General features: G+C 33.4%; 3 protein-coding genes across 8 annotated transcripts; 1 reads left to right on the top strand and 2 right to left on the bottom strand.

The window, feature by feature from the left end:
- Positions 1 to 248: 248 nt before the first annotated feature.
- On the bottom strand, positions 249 to 4,235 carry LOC143180544 (uncharacterized). Of its 2 annotated transcripts, none has more exons than XM_076380336.1 (3): positions 3,674 to 4,235; positions 1,198 to 1,483; positions 249 to 1,100 (listed from the first exon to the last, which is right to left on the bottom strand). In XM_076380336.1, exons 2-3 carry the CDS (start codon positions 1,468 to 1,470, stop codon positions 609 to 611), a joined length of 765 nt encoding a protein of 254 aa, XP_076236451.1. In that variant the 5' UTR covers positions 1,471 to 1,483; positions 3,674 to 4,235; the 3' UTR covers positions 249 to 608. The 2 variants fall into 2 exon arrangements, with proteins under 2 accessions (XP_076236451.1, XP_076236450.1); XM_076380335.1 differs by lacking the exon at positions 3,674 to 4,235 and adding an exon at positions 1,763 to 1,859.
- Positions 4,236 to 4,526: 291 nt separating this feature from the next.
- Positions 4,527 to 5,537, bottom strand: LOC143180739 (arylalkylamine N-acetyltransferase 1). 2 transcript variants are annotated; one of them, XM_076380683.1, is made up of 2 exons: positions 5,028 to 5,537; positions 4,527 to 4,925 (listed from the first exon to the last, which is right to left on the bottom strand). In XM_076380683.1, the coding sequence occupies exons 1-2, from the start codon at positions 5,296 to 5,298 to the stop codon at positions 4,591 to 4,593; spliced, it is 606 nt and encodes a 201-aa protein (XP_076236798.1). In that variant the 5' UTR covers positions 5,299 to 5,537; the 3' UTR covers positions 4,527 to 4,590. The 2 variants fall into 2 exon arrangements, with proteins under 2 accessions (XP_076236798.1, XP_076236797.1); XM_076380682.1 differs by having other exon boundaries at positions 4,527 to 5,537.
- A 1,902-nt stretch (positions 5,538 to 7,439) lies between these two features.
- Positions 7,440 to 18,294, top strand: Alh (coiled coil domain containing protein Alhambra). 4 transcript variants are annotated; one of them, XR_013002153.1, is made up of 14 exons: positions 7,440 to 7,850; positions 7,942 to 8,021; positions 8,213 to 8,377; positions 8,460 to 8,657; positions 8,759 to 9,421; positions 9,500 to 9,831; positions 10,858 to 11,364; positions 11,436 to 11,619; positions 11,722 to 11,947; positions 12,203 to 12,355; positions 12,443 to 12,707; positions 12,787 to 12,915; positions 13,048 to 17,101; positions 17,188 to 18,294. XR_013002153.1 is itself a non-coding variant. In XM_076380396.1 (13 exons), exons 1-13 carry the CDS (start codon positions 7,742 to 7,744, stop codon positions 13,196 to 13,198), a joined length of 3,039 nt encoding a protein of 1,012 aa, XP_076236511.1. In that variant the 5' UTR covers positions 7,440 to 7,741; the 3' UTR covers positions 13,199 to 18,294. The 4 variants fall into 4 exon arrangements, 3 of the variants coding, with proteins under 3 accessions (XP_076236511.1, XP_076236512.1, XP_076236510.1); XM_076380396.1 differs by having other exon boundaries at positions 13,171 to 18,294; XM_076380397.1 differs by having other exon boundaries at positions 13,128 to 18,294.
- The last annotated feature ends 809 nt before the right edge of the window (positions 18,295 to 19,103 follow it).

Genomic DNA, 19,103 nt, shown 5'->3' with positions numbered 1-19,103 from the left:
ATGTAGTCTCTGTCTAGATAACTATGTTCATCTGTGTCATTAGTACATGGTGGGAAAACACTTTTGTTATCTATCACTAGAGAGACCTAGAAACGAGATCGAATCTCCGCTATCTCCTCCTTGCCTAAAACGTTAAACAACTTTCCAGAAATTATATAAACAAAATTACGTTTTCTTAACGGTTTAAACAAATTTTTAAACAACCATTGACAATTTAGAAATGACAAAAAGAAGGAACAGTTTTTAAATATAATTCCATTTATTTATATTTTCTATGCGTTACAATACTTGATATTATTTATCTTAAAAAGCTTCAAGCCTTCAACCATAAACAAATTCTATACATACTTATACAAATTCATCTAAACATTCCAGATGTTTTATTATCACTCCTTCCAATTTCTATGTCTGTTGATTCAAAGAATTATAATTTGATTGATAACAGATCAAATTGTTATAATGTGTGGAAATCTCATGATCATGAAATTCCATTACATAATTTCTCTATATTTACAATACCTCTATATTAGTAAACTTTTCAATAGAACATATAAAATTTTACATTAGTTAAATGTCTATCAATATTCCCTACTGATATTTATTGTTAATTAAGATAGTCTTTTGGCCACTAAAACACAGTCAAGATGTTCATTTCCTATTCTCTCGCTAAAAGTCTTTTCTCCAAAAGAGAACTCTTTATAGTTGACACGAATCAGGTTTTTAAATCCACATTTAGTAGCAATTTTTTGCGAATAGTTTGATGTCATGATAGCAGACACCAAGTTTGGTATTGCAGCTACATTCTGAATTGTTTTGTCATTATTTATTACCACTGGTGTTTTCACTAATTTTCCTTGTTTCAGCTCTTTCGCTAACTCTATAGATGAAGATACTAGCAATTCTCCTATTCTACATTTTTGTTTGGTAGACATAGTGGCCAAAAACATTATTTCTAAGATACAGTCAGTGTTGTAATGCTTAAACAAATTTATCCTAGAATCTACATTAATCATGAAGTCCACCAAAGCTTTCGATGACTTATATTTACAGTGTTCACTGAATACTTCAAAAGCACTTTTCTCTGTTGAGTTTTTAAGCACCTAAAAATAAGATTTATAAATTAGATTTAAAAAGAAATAGATTTCATTTCCTTTTCATTTACTATTTCTTAACATCTTAAATAGCAGTTTTCTTTACCTGAACTTTGTTAAAAGCAACTCCAACAATATCACCACTAGCAACCTCAACGGCCACGACACTGACGCCATCTTTAGCGGCATCTAAACAGAGTTCTTCAAGTTCTTTTGAAGCACCGTCTTCAGAAATTAAAGCCACGCCCTTGCATACACTTTCGTGCACAAAGAAACTCTCTCTAATAACATTTAGAGCACCTTCTAAAGTGTCCTCTGTCAAGGACTCAAATTCAATGGCCCCATCTTCTGTAGAGCCCCATAGGCGATAAGATGGCATTCTCTTTCTAGTCCTAAAACATATTCAATAATTAATGTTTAATTAATCAAGATAAGCCCATTTCATTTAATTTAAATTATTGTACAATCAATATAATTTTAAAACGTGTAAAAATAAAGAGTAAGTCTTCCTAATAGAAAAATAAAGTGTAAAGTAAATTTTAAATTTATGTATAAATTTCATAGCTAATTTCTGGCTACAATAAGTTTTAGAATTATAGTTTAAACTAATGTAAATGAAAGAAATATTTTTTTCAAATTAAATTCAACTCAAATCACAAATTCCTCCGTACCTCATTGTTGACGGAAGATCTTCAGATACTGACGGACTACGATATACTGACCATTAGACAACTTGCTCCGTGTATAATATGCTAGCTAACACTCGCGATTGCGATTAACATATACACGTTAACGCTATCAGTGAAAGGTACAATGCCACAGCCAAATATAAATAAATTTAAGAAAAGCATTTGATACTGCTATCTTTTACTTATCTTATCTTGCTTCAAAATACAATAAAATTATACGTTGTATTTTTTCATTAATTTCAGTGTAATTTTTACATTGTACCTGTTACCTGAAAATTGAAATAAAACAGACAGAAAAGTTGGCTTACATCTAATTCTAGGATAATAAAGAATTAATATCACAGATCTAAACTGTAATTGTTCATAAAAATTCAAATTTTCATAAATACTATTAAAATCATGGAAACAGACTAAAAATTTATTTCAGCTTCTAAATAAAATAAGGCTTGTTCCTTAAATCTTTGTATTTTACTTTTGATATTCTGGATATTTTTACACATTATGTGTGTATTCTATACTTTTTGCACACTTCAATTTTCTATGAATAGATAAAAATAAAAAAAATCCTTAATCTATACATAACACATACCTAGCATTTTTTAATTTTGTATTATTTCATTTTTTGATTTTATGTTGTAATAAGTTATTGAAAGGTATTCGATTCATAGGATTCTAGAGGATAGAACATAAGTGCATTCTTTGAAGTTAAATGGTCCTTATTATACTCGATCAACAATCGTTGGCGAGTAGCATGCATGCGGCTCGAAGAAAGAGAGCGGTAAATAAGAAACTTGATACGCCGTCTGATGGGCACGAGTCAGTGAACCACGTGATTTTGTGTGCATGCAAGGCCGCGACGATGAGGGGGGTCACGAAGTGCATTCTAGATAAATCTGGTTATCTAACAGGAGAGTTTAGAAGGCCATTGGATCTGTGAACGCTAATCTCATTTCAACACGCTGGGTGCGGACTCGACACATGTATCGTGTAAAAGGTCAGGATATAGCAAAGCTTATTGACTCAATTGTAAATAAGTTACAGTTGGGGGTAAGGAGTTCGAGCCTTCAGTTTAACGTGGATTAGTACCATATAATGTCAACTTTTACAATAGGGGTATCCTTAAGAGTATGGATCCTTCAGTAGGAGGTATGTCTCGATACGATCACGAAAATCGACGCCGTCACTGAGGGAAGAAAATTTTGCTTGATTTAAAATTCCTACACGCAACGTGAATTTGAGAGTTGCAAATTCATTCAACCTTCACTAGTCATTAATATACATTGACTCGAGTAGGTTTAAGGTCAACATTGAATGAATCTTTAAACGAATAGTATCCTGTGAGCTCAATTACCAATATTCTAGTTTTCTAAAAAGAAAGCACATCTGCCAAAAATTCTCACGGTTATTTAAAATATCATAATTCATTTTTAAATCCCATTGATAAGCTAATTCGTAAGTAGAAATAAATGTAATAAAATATTTCTAATGAAATAGGATTATAGAAAAAAAGAAATTTACTCAGATAGCACTGAACTCTGTGAGCTATTTGCGTAAAGTTGAGTAAAATACCTCAATTTCCATTAAATCATTAAATTATTTGCCATTACTTTTCTAAAAGAAAATATTAGTTTTTGTAAAATTTTCTATAAAATTAACGGCACAAGTAAATCTCTACCAATGATAACACTATCAAGTAGAACGTACAATCACAAGTTATAAGTCGATTACTAGGAAACTTATTGTTAGTTACTGATAACAATTTGAAATGTGCCGCGATAACTCGCTGTCAAACTGACTGTCAAACTAGTATTTGAACAACAGAATTCTCATTTGCTTAACATAATGAAAGCCAAATTTCCTTAATAATTGTTAAGAAAATAATGATTTACTCACAATGATTGTCTTTGTTTAGTAGAGAACAATTACGAGATATCTTGGTTTCTCGAAGCGCTGTGCAGTGAGGACTATGCACCGGGGAACGATCCAATAAATTGCAACATGAAACGTTCTTGGTGACTCTTTTATCTCACTCTATCGCGAAACAAAACGTTTCGATTCTCGGGATATCTAATATCGAACTAAAGGTTCTTCCCGTAATGAAATATTACAAAAGAAGATCCCAGCATTATTATCCCCGATGACAGTAGCGAATGACAGATGTTCCCTCTGAGGAAAAATTAGCTATTGGTCGATGGAACAGAGGCCAAACTGTTCAGAAAGGAAAAATAGACTAGTTCCTAGTGTCTAGGTAGTTAATTCAGGGAATTCCCGCACTATTTTCACTAGTCTTAACATGACCAAGCTGATGTATTCTTATAAATTCTTAATATCAGAGTATCAGTTTGATAATTATAAAATAGACATTTTGCAACAAATAATTATGGATTTATAAGCAATGATTCTTCTCAATTCTTATCTTTTTTTATAATATACGTTGCGTTTTGTGTCTACCTTCTGACTATTAGAACGTATTCTAAAAAATGTTATAAAAATATTGTAAAATTTGACAAGGGTTTTTTTTATGAACACCCTTAATTGCTCTTATATTTATGTATATTTAATAACTAATAAGTAATCTGAAATAACTAGATTTTATTTTTATTCATACAAAATGGTTATTTTATATAATGCATACAAAAATATTTGTATCCATTTAACATAAAATAAAAAAAAATGTTTTTAAAACAATTACATTTGTATTTTCTGAATATATTATTTTCTTAAAAAATTATATAATTTGCTTATTTTAAAAATATGACACGAAAGATATAAGAAAATTAGGATGAATATAATTCATTAGTACTATTTTCTTAAAGGTCTAAAACCATAACAGAAATGATATTATGTGGTGGAGTATTCTCAAAAATTGTTCGTCCTTCAGCATCCTTGTACGTGAGAAGATCAACGTCCATAATACTTTTTAATCCAAGTTTCTCAGCTGCCATTTTCGAATACATAGAAGTATATACTCCAAAAATGAATCCAATATCCCGAAGAACATTCTGTGCGAACGAAATTCCTTCTGCCATTAATTTCTTTGCAAGTCCTATTTTGCGGTAATTTTTATCCACAGCGACAGCGTAAAATTCTACTGCAGCCTTGGCTTCAGGAAATTTTTCGAATAAATGAGCCTTTTCACTGATTTCTGACAAGTAATTGAAATATTGCTTCATTAATTTCGTTCTAGGCGGATTGTTACTGAATACTGCAGAAACACCATCTGATGTATTGAATTTGGGATTCTTACTGACTATCATCAAATTCGCACCAATTATTTTGTTTGACGAGTTTTCTAAAATTATCAAACAAGGAGAAAAAGTGAATATTGCTCTTATCAGTCGTTCATGATCCAGTCTCATTAATTTTTCCTCCTCCTCAGTTAATGAATTACAATTACTTTTCAAGTTTTTCAACATGGTCTCCTCTTTGTCGAAATTTTCATAAAAAAATGAAAGCAGGTCTGATAGATGAGACTGTTTCGCCCACTCAATAGTATACAATTCGTTATTTAATTCCATTTTTGTATTTTATCTGTGATGTTATTTATCTGATTCGATTGGTATTTTTTCCACTTATGGTAAAACAAAATTCTACCTTACTGGCACTTCCATCGTGAATGTAGAGAATGTTCTTTTAGATAAAACTACATCAATTTATCTTAGCAGAGTTTTCCTTGTATCACAATCAATTACCGCATATATTGTACATTAATATGTGCACTTTGTTTATTTACATAGGTAAGAATAGCGTCAGTCTTATTCTGTAATTAGTTACATCACTGTGGTTCATTCAGTGGACCCATAGTACTACTGTATACTACTCATGTCTAAATCTTGGAACCTGGCCTAACTAGTAAAGCACATGATTGGTCAATCTTACGTGCGTACGCGACCAAGGTATGTTCGTTAATGGCCGATATGATTCACTACTTCGACTCGTCTCATTCTGTATTTACAAGTATATACATACAAATCATTTAAACAAAATAAATGAATAACCACTATTTTATAATATTTTCATGAAAATATGATATTTCACGAAGTGTTGGTTGTTTATTAAAATTATGTGTTCTGTACATTTAATTAATCTTTTCTATTCTAATAAGGATTTAAATTTTGGTCGTTAGTGCTATCTATAAACATTGGACAAAGAAACATAGATAACTGTTCTTAAAATTAAAGTACAGAACAGTAACGGATCATACATAAAGCACATAAAGTGCGCGTATAAAAGGAGAGTCAAAAATGATAAAACATATATTTCTTGCTGACGTAGTTGAAAATTTGGACTATGAAACATTATTAACAACTTTGCAAAATAAAAATCCACGTAAACTATTATTTAAATTAATTTCTTTTTAATAGAAAACAAATTAAATATACTAATTGTAACATGTTTTTTCGGATTAATTACTTTATCGTTTTAAATAAAAACCTTTTTAATAATAGTCCTCTTTGGTCATAGTATTAAGTATTTTAATTTTGTATTGTGCCTCGGGCCCCAGTATACCCTAATCCGTCACTGGATGTGAATGACAGATATGAAAATGAATTACGATCACAGTATCATAGCATAGTCATAATCACGGTCATGGACCACGATCACAGTTATGGCCATGGTTATGGTCTCTATCAAGAAAATTATCAAATTAGCTATACTTCTCTCGAATATAATTTGTAAAAGAATTCGAATCCGAAATATAGTTATTTAAAAATTTTTTTTCATTTTTGCAATTACAATTGTACCATTTCCCAATAGTTGTTCGTTTTGATTTTATTATCTTTTCCTAAAATATTACAATAAGAATTTTTTTAAACTTCAATTAAGATCATAGATTTGCAACCAAAACACCAGATCATATCTTGCAAACTCTATTTCGATTTTGACTCCTCATTTCATGACTTTATACTACGTTCAATGTAACATTATTATTCTTGTTTCAAGATTTCACTGAATCAGAAACTTACAACAATAATGACTGTGATTACATACATAACAGCGATTTCGATCACGATACTTCAGCTTCTTTCGAGCAATTTTTATTACACAATATCTACTATAAATTTGTATATATATTATCTTTTATTATGTTAGCAAATAAACTTTATGATTATAGGTAAAATGTAACATGTGTATAATTGTATTTTAAAATGTGGTCGAGCTATTATATCGATTGGGACCGCACGTATGGAATACTGACAATAAGATTTATCCACATTTCAAGGCAGTGAGTAAATCCTTTTCCTTTATCGCGTGGTTAGTATATGAAAATGGAAATATGTAATCATCATTTTGATACCATAATGAGTGTATTTGGTGAAATTAACAAAATTATCTATTCTCCAGTTAAATATAATTGGAGGTATAATGTAAAGTTCACGTTACGAATGCGAATTTAGTTACTTGCAAAAACTCCAATAATACCGCGAATAAAAAGAACGTAAGTGAGAATATACGTAAGTTAGGGTATTACCTGGTATCACCGTAACTTAAAGTCGTATTTCCGAACACGCTTTTCTGATTTCGCGGCACAGCGCGCGGCTGCGCGTGCGTAGCTCGGTCGCAACAACAAAAATAAGATGGCTGACCAGTGAAACAAATAGAGCGCCGTTGTAAATAACAAACCTTTTAAAATACGTTTCGTAAAGAAATTTTTACGACGAGAGTACGGGGTGTAGAGTACCAGTTGCGATCGCCTCGGCGCTGTCAGTTCGTCATTTCCGTCATTCGTGGAAAGTTGAAAAACGTGCGTGTCGCGAGGCAACATTATTCGGCCTCGTTGAATGCGTCACGCGTGTGCACGAGCATCGAGGAACGCGAACAGGAAGACAAGATACACGTGAAGGACTAACATCGTCAGGATGCAACTGCGAAAGCTGGATTGTCACGCACCACGTATTCACCAGAGGCTTGCCTAGCTCCTCATGCTAGTCTCGTTTTCCGAACTGCCTGGAGCACAGCATGAAGGAGATGCTCGGAGGGTGCTGCGTGTGTTCTGACGAGAGGGGCTGGACTGAAAATCCACTGGTGTATTGCGATGGCCAGGGTTGTACTGTTGCCGTACATCAAGGTTTGCTCTCATAATGTTACTATGTTCTGCGTACACTGTAGTGTATCTTGATTAGTCTTGATCCTACATGTGTTTTACATACATTTTTCAGCGTGCTATGGTATTGTTACGGTACCAACAGGACCATGGTATTGTAGAAAGTGTGAGTCGCAGGAACGGAGTGCTCGTGTGGTAAGTTACATTGGTTTTATCATATATTTAGCTATGTAAGTGTTGATACGTATGATGTTTATTTTAGTTGTATGGTTTTATTACCTCGAGGGTTACTACAGTGATCATTTGTTAAATCTGTTCTTAAAATATGGAAATACTTTTATGTTGAACGCATATTTATAACTATGTGTTATGATTTTATTTGATAGCGGTGTGAATTGTGTCCAAGCCGGGATGGAGCTCTTAAGAGAACAGATCAGGCTGGATGGGCACATGTTGTTTGTGCATTATATATACCAGAGGTTCGATTTGGTAACGTGACAACAATGGAACCAATTATTTTACAACTTATTCCCTCAGAAAGGTTTAGTAAGGTAAGAACTTTAGTAACACACGTTGCCTAAGTTATGTTCCTAATGGTGAATTGAAGTGTTCCTATATTTATATCTCTTTTAGTCATGCTATATCTGTGAGGAACAGGGAAGAGGTAGTAGAGCAGGTGTAGGAGCTTGTATGCAATGCAACAAGACTGGCTGCAGGCAGCAGTTTCATGTAACATGTGCTCAGGCTCTTGGCTTGCTCTGTGAAGAGGCTGGCAATTATCTTGACAATGTTAAATATTGTGGATATTGTCAGCATCACTACTCAAAATTGGTTTGTTTTATAACTTTTTAGTAAATAAATATATAATAATAGAATGTTAAATTAATCCATACTATGCATTTAATTACTAATATTATGTTTCGATTTAACAGAAAAAAGGTGGTAATGTAAAAACTATACCACCTTACAAGCCGATACCTGCCGACAACGGCTCTTCAGATTCGTCTCCTGAAAAGGAAGCAGAGACCCCGATAAAATCTTCGTCAAGCGGTAAACGAAAGAGTTCAAGTTCCAAATCCACTACCAATTCTAAAAACAAATCCAATACTAGTCCAAGTCTAGAACTAAATGGCGTTGCTGATGACAAAAGCAGTAGCGGCCGTAACACACCCAAAGAGAACACTACAAATCCCAGTAAATTCACTACTTCCAACTTCGTAGAGACGATCGTCACCCAATCGGAGAGTGTATTTGGACATGATGGCACCACGTCCACTACCTCGATTGCTGGTGGAACAATTAAATCAGGATTGAATTCGAACTCCAGTCACAAAAACAGTGGACAAACAAAATCAAACTCGTCGACGTCCAGTAAGACGTCAAGCCACAGTAAAAAAAGAAAGACTGGAGCACGAACACCCACGGTGATAGGAAACGAAAATTCAAATCAATCCGTCAGCTCTGAAGCCAGCGGCTCTGTTGTTGTTGCTGTCAGTTCTGTTGTGCAGCAAGCAGTATCGAGCAACAATGTACAGACGACCATAACCGAAGCAACGAGCTTGAGTACTACTACCGAACCAGAGAAATCTAAAAAGGTAAACAAATTTTTAACATTAAAAAGAGACGATACGAAGTGATAATGTTATGTTCATGATATCGTTATCTTCTTATAGTTGAAGGTCGAAAGCCCTATCCAATCATCATCAAATACTCCAGTCACTACAGAAGCAACTACCACGCCTGTGATAATGGCAGTAACGCAGTCTCAGTCATCAGTTGTTACTCAATCACCTACAACTACATCAAACAGCATAGTTGTATCCGTTCCGTTGACAGCGACTTCACTTCCAAGTACGGTGCAGAGTGTTGTTACAAGTGCTCCAACTCTGTATCAACAATTACAACAGAGTATCATTACCACTGCAGCTACTGCAGAACCGAGAACAAGTGCTATGTCAAGTTCTGAGAGGTTTGCGACAGAAGAAGCTCCTGCTAAACGGTCTCGGTAAGTTTGATATTGGAAGTGTAATTTGTTATAGCAAACAGTATTTCTTCTATCAAGAGAGTGTCAGCGCAACTTTCATTTAATCTGTATCTTCTAATAATATTTTGCAATTTTAACATATATACAGTGATGTTTAGGAGGTTTCAAATGCAAACTATAGAGGACGTAATTTGAGAAAGGAAAATTACCTTATTTTGTGAAATATAAAAAAATTGTCTACCAATTATATCAATGATACCAATATAAAATGTAATATGTAATAGTAATTATCAATTTAAATTTCTTTTCGATCCAAACAGTTCAAGGATCAAAAGCGGTCATTCCAAAACGCGCTAGTATTATATTTGATTTAAAATGCGCGCCAATTTAAGCGACGTGGAAATGGCTGCCTCATAGAATAAACAAGCTACAGTGTTCTTAACCTCTTTGTGCATGTAAAAATTGTGCAGATAGAAAAATGTTATAATTCACAAAGTCGCAATACTATGGCAAATAGTTGTTTTATAACGCTATGTCTGTTTTTTGTGAAAGTAGTGAAAAATGATATAATAATAGAAAGTATTAATAACTTCAAATTGTATAAATAAAGAAGTTGTGAAAAATTTCGTATAACTTTGTTTATATGATATAAATTGTAAATAGTCATTCACGTGAAACTTTATACAAGATTAAATATCTTAATGCTTTGTACTTCGTCTATACCTTAAACACGCTTTGAGGTTATGTTTGTTCCTTCTACATCAAAAGGCCTTAAAGGCAACGAACGAAGAAAGGGAGTAACGTGACGTTTTCAATGGCAATTTTCAATGGTTTGTTATTTTTATGTTATGTTTTACAATGAATTTGGCAAAATTCTCATGACATTATCATAATGTCCAATTAATTATATAAATCCTCATTAAGAGGCTATTTTTATCATTATATTATTGGCTTGTCTTCTAAACAGTAACGTTTATTTTTGCTTTTTAAATTAATGCATTAGAAACTAACAACTTTATAAGTGAATACTTATTATTGTTTTCTTAGCTCTCAGTCATCAGATAAGCAAGAAAAATCCCGCAAACCAAAGCGTGGATCATCAAATAGTCTACCAGCACTGCCACAAGTACAGCCACAAGTACAAACTCAGTCACAGCAACAGCAGCATCAGCATCAGCAACATACTCAACCAGCAGCTTCTTCTGTTGTAACTTCAGTATCCAGTAGTGCAGTAGTAACAACATCTAAACGAGGGGGAAGAAATAATCATCAGACTCCTCCACCTGCTGTAACTGTAGCACCGGTATCATCAATAATTCAGGGACCTACATTAGGTGCTGGCCATTTCAGTAGCATTAGTTCTGGTTCCACCAACGCAATGGGTCCTACCGTCAAAGAATCTCCTCCAAGTAGTCCTGGGTCGGAGAGTATGAGTAGCAGTGGACCAGGAAGACGCAAAAGGAAAAGTGCCAGCGCAGCATCTACAACACCTACACCTTCTGCATCCAGTACTCCAACACTTACAAACACTAAAGAAGAAAAAGATGTAAAATTGTAAGAATTAGAACTAGGTATCCTTAACACTCCTTCTTATTCAACACTTGTTAATATACGTCATATGATAGATTTCAGAATGGAGTTAGTGCACCGCATATGCTAGGAAACCAGTTGAACCCAACTTCAACAATGGCACAAAAAATGTCTGATACACTTTCACAGGAATTAGAAGCACATTCTATTTTTACAGAAGCGAGTAATTCTACAACGAATTTAGTCGGTCCACAGTTACATAGTCGAGTGATTGCATCTGTATGTATTCTAAAAATGACATGATTGTTGAATTGTTTTTCTAATGCACAATATACTTGTAATTTTTTCTGACTTAATCATGATATCTCATTTTATAAACAGATACGATCCAATCAAACCGGTGCACCGCCTACGTCTTTTTCTTCTGTTTTTAATACTACCAACAATACAATTATCAATACTAATACCAATACTAATACGAGCACTAGTACCACTGCTACTGGTGCATTGGGAGGTGGAGCAATACCTCAAACACTGGATCAACTTTTGGAAAGGCAATGGGAGCAAGGAAGTCAATTTCTTATGGAACAAGCCCAGCACTTTGACAGTGAGTGTACGGCAAGGAAAAACATGCTTTCACTCGCATGGGTTTGGTGAACCTGGGGATTATTCTTCACACCTCTATTATTTAGTATTTTGCATGAATTTCTTCTATATTATTAAAGCCGTCATTTTCAACCTTTAGATTCCAAAATTTAATAAAATGTAAAATATATTGCTTTATTGCGTGTTATGTTTACTAATTACTACATTTATTTAAAAAAAAAAATTAAAACAGTATTTTTTTTAACGCTCTTTACAGTCGCTTCCCTACTTTCGTGTCTTCATCAATTAAGAGCAGAAAATCTTAGGCTAGAAGAACATGTAAATAGTCTTTTACAAAGGAGAGATCACCTGTTGGCTGTGAACGCTAGGCTTGCGATCCCACTTACAAGTCAACCCAGTACTCATCCAGGTGATTTTCTCTCTTTCATTTCAATCCTTAACCGCGCATTTAATAACCAAATACTGTTTTTTTAACTGTACTTTCAACAAATTGCAGCAAACAACATCCACCCATCCGTCAATCCATCTCATCCTAATGTTCCACATCCTGATGTTCCACCAGGAGCTACAGCCCCCGTTCCAAGGGTGAATCGTGAATCTAGAGTAAACAACACGTATATGCCCCATTCGAGTTCAAGCAATCATTCGGCTACATTGGAAAATGGGTTGCCTCCGGATCCGTCACCTCCAGCTGCAGCATCGCTTCCTCAGTATCAGCACAGAACGTCTCTAGTTGCGCCTCAACCTAGTCCAACAATCAGGTAACCTGTTCAGCTATCGTGTAATTTTATAAGTATAGATACAATAAAATTTAGTCCTTGCTATTATAACTATGAACAGACATAGTCCTGCTGGAAGCGCGTACCATCAAGGACAACCAAGTAATATAGTATCCCCGGCACCTGCCAGTAATTCTGGAGTGGTGAGGAATTCATCCGTCACGCCGGATCCTCTACGTGGAGCTCCAAGGTGAGGAATTAATGCAGTGCATTTTTTTCCGTTTTTATTATTATTGTTACAGCAATCATTATTTCATTTTTTAGCGTTAATAGTATTGTTTAATTCTTAGAAAACTTCATTAATATTCGATCGTACTTTTAGGTCAGTGCCACAATCATCGAGCAGTTATATGCCTTCAATGTATCAACCCACTATGTCCAGTCTCACAAGTAATCAAGTAGGTAATGTTCATAATCTTCATTCACATGGACCTTCTCCACCCAGCCATGGGCCGCCTGGGAAACCTAGCTGAAGATAGATGGAAATAGCGTGCAGGCAGAAGCGTGCTGTATCCGTTGACAGACGTGGTAGTGATGATGCCTGATCGGCAACCGAGACGTGCTAGAGCAAGGAACTCATCGCCCCATCTTCGATGTTGAATTGTGCATCTTCACCGAATTCACTTGCAATTAGTTTAACTCTAATCGATTAAACGAGATGAGTTTCTAGCTTTATAATTATTTCGTTCATAGAAATTAAACTGTTTAGGAAAAGATAATGTTGTCTGTCAGAGAACGTTTATTGCATTTTTCGTTCAATCGCTGTGTATAATTTAGGATCGTATGCTAATGAGCATATTTTGCACAGCATTGATTTCAATAATTTGACCTACAACTTCAAGATCTGTAACTTATGATTAATCACAGTTGTATGAATCAGGAAAAGTGATTAACGGTTTGTTGTGCACACCGTGTAAAGCGCGTCGGAGACAATCTCTCTATTGTCGACATCATGATAACAGGAAAAAAGAAAATACAGATGTACAAATCTTTAGACTGTAAGTTAATCTTATCGCGACGAATAGCAATAATGTTACGTGTAGGTGTACATTTTAAATGAAAGGTAATCAGACATATGTAAGTCTGGTGGTACGGCAAAGTGTTTCTCCCATTGTTTCTTTTTTTCTAGAGGCATCCTTCGCAAATCTTTTTATGAATTTCGTACGACTTCTTTTTGTACGAAAAGCAGACTATTAATTCTTTAGAGATTCTTTAGCGCACCACTGTTGACACATGTTACGGCAACATCGTTTGAGATAAAATAGATTATAAAATGAGAATCGACTTATCTCGCAGCATAAACTATGTATATTCTAATCTTATACGTAAAGCATATTACTTAGATGTACAACACGAGCACTGCCTTCCACCAATAAAAATCGCTGCGAGACAAGTCGTTGGTACAGCTCTCCTACATAACATATACGTGATCATTTCTATTTTAACTCCGTTTTCAGTTGGTAGGGTTTGCTAAACATTAAGCTCTATTCAGTTGAAAATTTTAACGTTTTATATTTCTGTTCTCAAGGAAATTTGAAGAACAGTGTACAAGATTTAAGAAAAATAATGGTACAGGTTTTCATACATAATTCTATGTAATTGAATTGGTAAAAGTCTGCGAAATTTGAATTCTCAAAATTACGAGCGATTTTTTAATGAAACATTAATTCAGAAATGAGCTAATTATATACTTATATATAGAAATAAAACGACTAATTTCAAAGCTGATGTAAATTTTATATGGAATGTTTATCACCAATTTTTACTGATTTGTCTGTATACATTAATCTTGGGAAACCATGGCCATTATTTTTTCTACACTTTATACAATATGACGGGTTCGTTTTTGGTTGCTACTATCTTGTCTTTCTCAGTGACACCACTCACACACACTTTACTTGAAACCTTTGTTGATCGATATAATCATATACTAGAAGCATAATAAGAAAGAACTTTTGAAAGCAAAAATTCAAAACTTAAAACTCGAATGTAAAAGTTCGAGAATTAAAAATAGGATCTTCGCTCAAGAGATGTAGAATTATTTGTACAATGAAAAAAGAACGAAAATTTGGGATAATTATGTCAAATAAGTCGGTAATAAGCAACGTTTTACATAGGAGAATATGTATAATGTGAAAAATAATTTTTGTCTTTTATTAGATTGTCATGTTAAGTCACACAAAATTTTCTTTAAAATGAATACAAGACGAAAAATAAAATAGCATTGATGGTAGTAAGGAAGAGAACGTTCGAAATCTATCTTTTCAATCGGAAAGAATTTTAAGCAAAATTTGGAGTTTCCAAATAATTGTATGTGTTATCCTTTTATTTTATTTCACTGCCTTACTATTATATTTAGATTATTTAAATACTATTGTTTGATTTCGTTGTGAAAACGAAATTTTTGTAACCGTATTGTGTTCTGTATTTTAATTATTAATTCACGGAAAGATGATTTCAGATAGAGTGTTTAAGAAAATTGCATGAAAAAAATTATACATTTGAGACAAAAAATTTTTTGGACGTATCCATTGTGTATGATAAAATAACTTGATAAGAAGGTAGTGGTAGATCATGAGGGCACCAAACATTCAGGATTAGCTCGTCACCACTCAGGGAAAATCGATTTTTCTGTACAAAATTTTGTCGAGGTTTCTCCACGTACGTCAGTTGTATAAAACATAAAATTCTATATCAATTATTGTACATTTTTGAAAACATGAATTTTGATACAATTGCAGTTGTTTCATGCAGAAAAAAAATTAGGATGATCACTTTACTGTAATACTCAAATATTCACAGAGTAGTCAAAATGGTTATTTTAAAATATAAGAATCTTTTTATACATGTAAAAACTATAATTTTATTCGCTTAAAACTTTCAAAATGTACAATAGTTTCGAATTTCAAAGGATATATGATGTATTAACTCGAAAAACATCAATAATTGACGATCTTGTTGAAAGTTCGAAAGGATTTCCAAAAAAAGTGATGATCGAAGACAACAATGCGTTTATACCGATGAAGAGTATTTTATGCATTAATTCATGTAGTATCTTTATACGTTTAAGATGATATATGGTACGAAAAATGTATGACTAAAAAGAGAGAGAAAGAGTGAAAAAGAGAAACAAAAACAAAGTGTGTAGAACGAATAAGCAAAGTAACAAAGAGCAGTACGATATTTTTACACAATAGATCGTGCCAAATGTTTGCAATCGAATCATTGAACCTTCTCAATTTCTTAGGCGACTCAATCGAAGAAAAATAGTGATAAGATTTTGATTAAAGAAAAAAAGAAAAAATGTGATTCAACATTATAAGACATTTGTTATCACGTTACAGTGAGAAAATTACACTGATTCTCGTTCTTTCCAATTCGTACAAAATAATTATTATGTTCCTAATCCGCTGTGAATAATGACTCTTTTAAAGCTTATCACTTGAAAATTTGATTTTAATATGATCAAAGTCTAATCGAAGAAAACATTGGATTTATGCAAAGTAAACCATTAAATATTAAGGACAACTATGTTTTTAAACTCAAAGTAAAATTTCAGAATTGAATATTTCATTGCTCTTAGCAATGGTAAAAAAAATATAAAATCATGTTTTTACATTCAATCGGAACATATACCCATAAATTTTGGGTAAATTCAGTGGTTTCTGTTTATTAACACTTTGACTGCCACGTTGGTCATATATGACCGGCCACGGTTTCTCCTGTGACGCCACGGTGGTCATTGGTGACCGAAGCACTTGATCGTAACGAAGACTTGTTTTAATTTGTCGTTATCAATCGTAACCAAGGCGCCACAATGGTCACCTGTGACCACTAATATAAATACTCCCATGGCGTCCTGAGCGAAACATGTGATTTCAGCGTGGCAGTCAAAGTGTTAAGATTTTCTATTTGTAGCTTTATTGTAATTCTTATATTTCCTACGTATATATTTATGTATACAAAAACAATGTGTTTAGTATAAACATAGATCAATTTCCGTTAAGAACATAACAAACTTATATTAAATGTTGAATTAAATAATTGTTCTACAATCAGTCAGAATCACTATCAATCTGTACGTCAATTACAACTTGCTAAAATGACAAACGCAAACACTTATTAGACGTTCTTAAATAATTTTAACTGCACAACAGTTGTCGAAATACTAGCGTGCAAAACGGCAGCAATGTTTTGATTGGCCGAAATATTGGCACTGAACGCGTACCGAAACATTTTTGATACTTGAGTCGTCATGGTTGGAAAGTAAATGTGTGCAAGTGAACCGAAACTGCGTATTTCCACTTTTCTACGAGAAAGCGAGAGTTCACTGATACCTCCGAGAGGAACCCGTGTCTCTAAACAAACAAACATAAGTAAGTAACACGTTGTAAAATAATTATATGAGAAGATCGAAATATCGAAAAAAGAGGAACGACGCTTTGTCTCGATGCAATTATAGGTTTTCCCGAGAGGTCTAATAAATTCATGTTGGAATTTCCGGTAAAAAGAATCAACCTAGATCCACGTGAATGCTCTTGGAACAGCCTACAATGAATAAAGCGCTAACTATTCGTGTAAAAATAGAAGAAGAAAAGGTGTATCGCGGAAGCATTGGACATTTCAAAGATAGCAAAATCCTCCGGTAGTCTTTTTGTATATTTTCAAACGAGTAATGAGCAGCTAGAAATCCGGAGCTACCCAATAAACTATCTTTGAACTGTCTTACAAACGTATGTGTATATCGTATCCATAAAAGTAAGGCGAAAAGAATACAAAGTGAAATGCCATATGTGTTTCCACAGGAGGAAGACTTTGTAACGAGAAAAGGCTGATTGTTTTTTATTATGCTAAAGCAACGATTCGTCGCTGACCTTGTCCGCCTTTTGGAAACATCTTCAGTTTTATTTGAGGTAGCGATTCATAGATTTTTTTACTGTATCGTTCTTCTGTAATAGCTAAACTTTTATCGTATATGAAGGTTTCCTTCGTTGCATCAAATTATAGTTGCGGAATTAAGTCATAGATGACTTTAAAAAAATTATTATTTATATGTACAAATTTTGTATTTTAAATATAAGGGAAAATTTAATATTTCTCTTATTTTTAATATAAAAAAAAGCGTGAAAAATATTTACTTCGCAAAATAAACAAAAGGAACTACTAATTACTGGATAATAACACAAACCAGAATCAATAAATCAGAATACATCAAACTGAAAGAAACGCAGTCAAATTAAAATAAAATAAAAGTTTACATCAAGCTCCAAGAGACGGACGAGAGTCAACTTATCCTGAACGAGGACAACGCTTCTGACTCAATACAGTTAATGCCAAACAATCATGCACATGAATCTTTCCAAATTATTTTTTCTCTGCTTTCATTAGCTACCCAGAAAAATTAGATTTCAAAGAATCGTTATGATTATTAGTGCATAATTGTTTCAGAAATGTTGCCCTCGAGTTGTGTGGATCAGTACCAGATCCAGAGATGTAAATCATTGTGCGATACGATTTTGTAATGTAACTGTGCATACGAAAGCATGTAATAAAAGAAGACTAAACGATGGCTTCACCGTTTATCTCAAACGACACGCTTCCTGTTTCCGAAATTTCTCATATAACACCCATGATTATACTGCTTTCTTTCCGTCTTTGAATTTAGTATGTATTTTGGTTCCTGGCTGTTATCTGTATAAGTAATCAGATTTCTATTACTATTTTGTCATCAGATATTTATAGTCTAATGTTCATTTCAAAAATCAATTTTGTTTTGATTGTGCATTGATTAAAAAATCTCTTGATCTTTTGAGCGATATTTATATACAGAGTATTTGGCTGCAGTAGGGGGAAATTTAAAGGGTGATTTTGGATATCAAAATGGACAAAAATTAAAAATAATGAACTTGGGTTTGGATCTTCATTTACTCATTATAAGTTTACTAACGTAAAGAGGTACTTGCTCCTATATAGTTCTTCATTTAATAATTACTGCTTTCCATAGCCTGATTTCTACCACAAGCTTCGCGCTAACAATGATGCTGTTTGATTTACCTAGCTAATTTCAAGTGAACTTTACCAATTTTTAAATGTCTTGACGTACTGCAATTTCGTTATTCTTAATTATCGTTTTATTTTAATCTCTAAAATCACTCCTTAAACTTTTTTTCGCCTGTGGCCGAACTGTTGGATTGGACGAAAGATACAAATTCTGTATTAAATTAAACACGTTTAATGTCGTACGACTTTTCGACGCTGTAAATAAATAGATATAATAAAATATAATAAGGTGTCAGTTAGAGGTAACTCCCACGGCATTCAGTGCATTGAACTACTATTCGTGTTAATGAATACGGCTAACAAATAATAGCTTTCACA

This window comes from Calliopsis andreniformis, chromosome 6 (genome assembly GCF_051401765.1).
Source record: "Calliopsis andreniformis isolate RMS-2024a chromosome 6, iyCalAndr_principal, whole genome shotgun sequence".
NCBI lineage: Eukaryota > Metazoa > Arthropoda > Insecta > Hymenoptera > Andrenidae > Calliopsis > Calliopsis andreniformis.
This window is presented reverse-complemented; position numbering and strand designations above follow the sequence as displayed.

Bases quoted from the DNA above. Each gene is read 5' to 3' on its own strand.
- LOC143180544 (XM_076380335.1), bottom strand. The intron at 1,101-1,197 runs GTAAAGAAAACT...TCTTATTTTTAG, and splicing joins TTGCTTTTAACAAAGTTCAG to GTGCTTAAAAACTCAACAGA.
- LOC143180739 (XM_076380682.1), bottom strand. From the start codon at position 5,298: ATGGAATTAAATAACGAATTGTATACTATTGAGTGGGCGAAACAGTCT.
- Alh (XM_076380395.1), top strand. From the start codon at position 7,742: ATGAAGGAGATGCTCGGAGGGTGCTGCGTGTGTTCTGACGAGAGGGGC. The intron at 8,022-8,212 runs GTAAGTTACATT...TTTATTTGATAG, and splicing joins AGGAACGGAGTGCTCGTGTG to CGGTGTGAATTGTGTCCAAG. The intron at 11,620-11,721 runs GTATGTATTCTA...TTTTATAAACAG, and splicing joins ATAGTCGAGTGATTGCATCT to ATACGATCCAATCAAACCGG.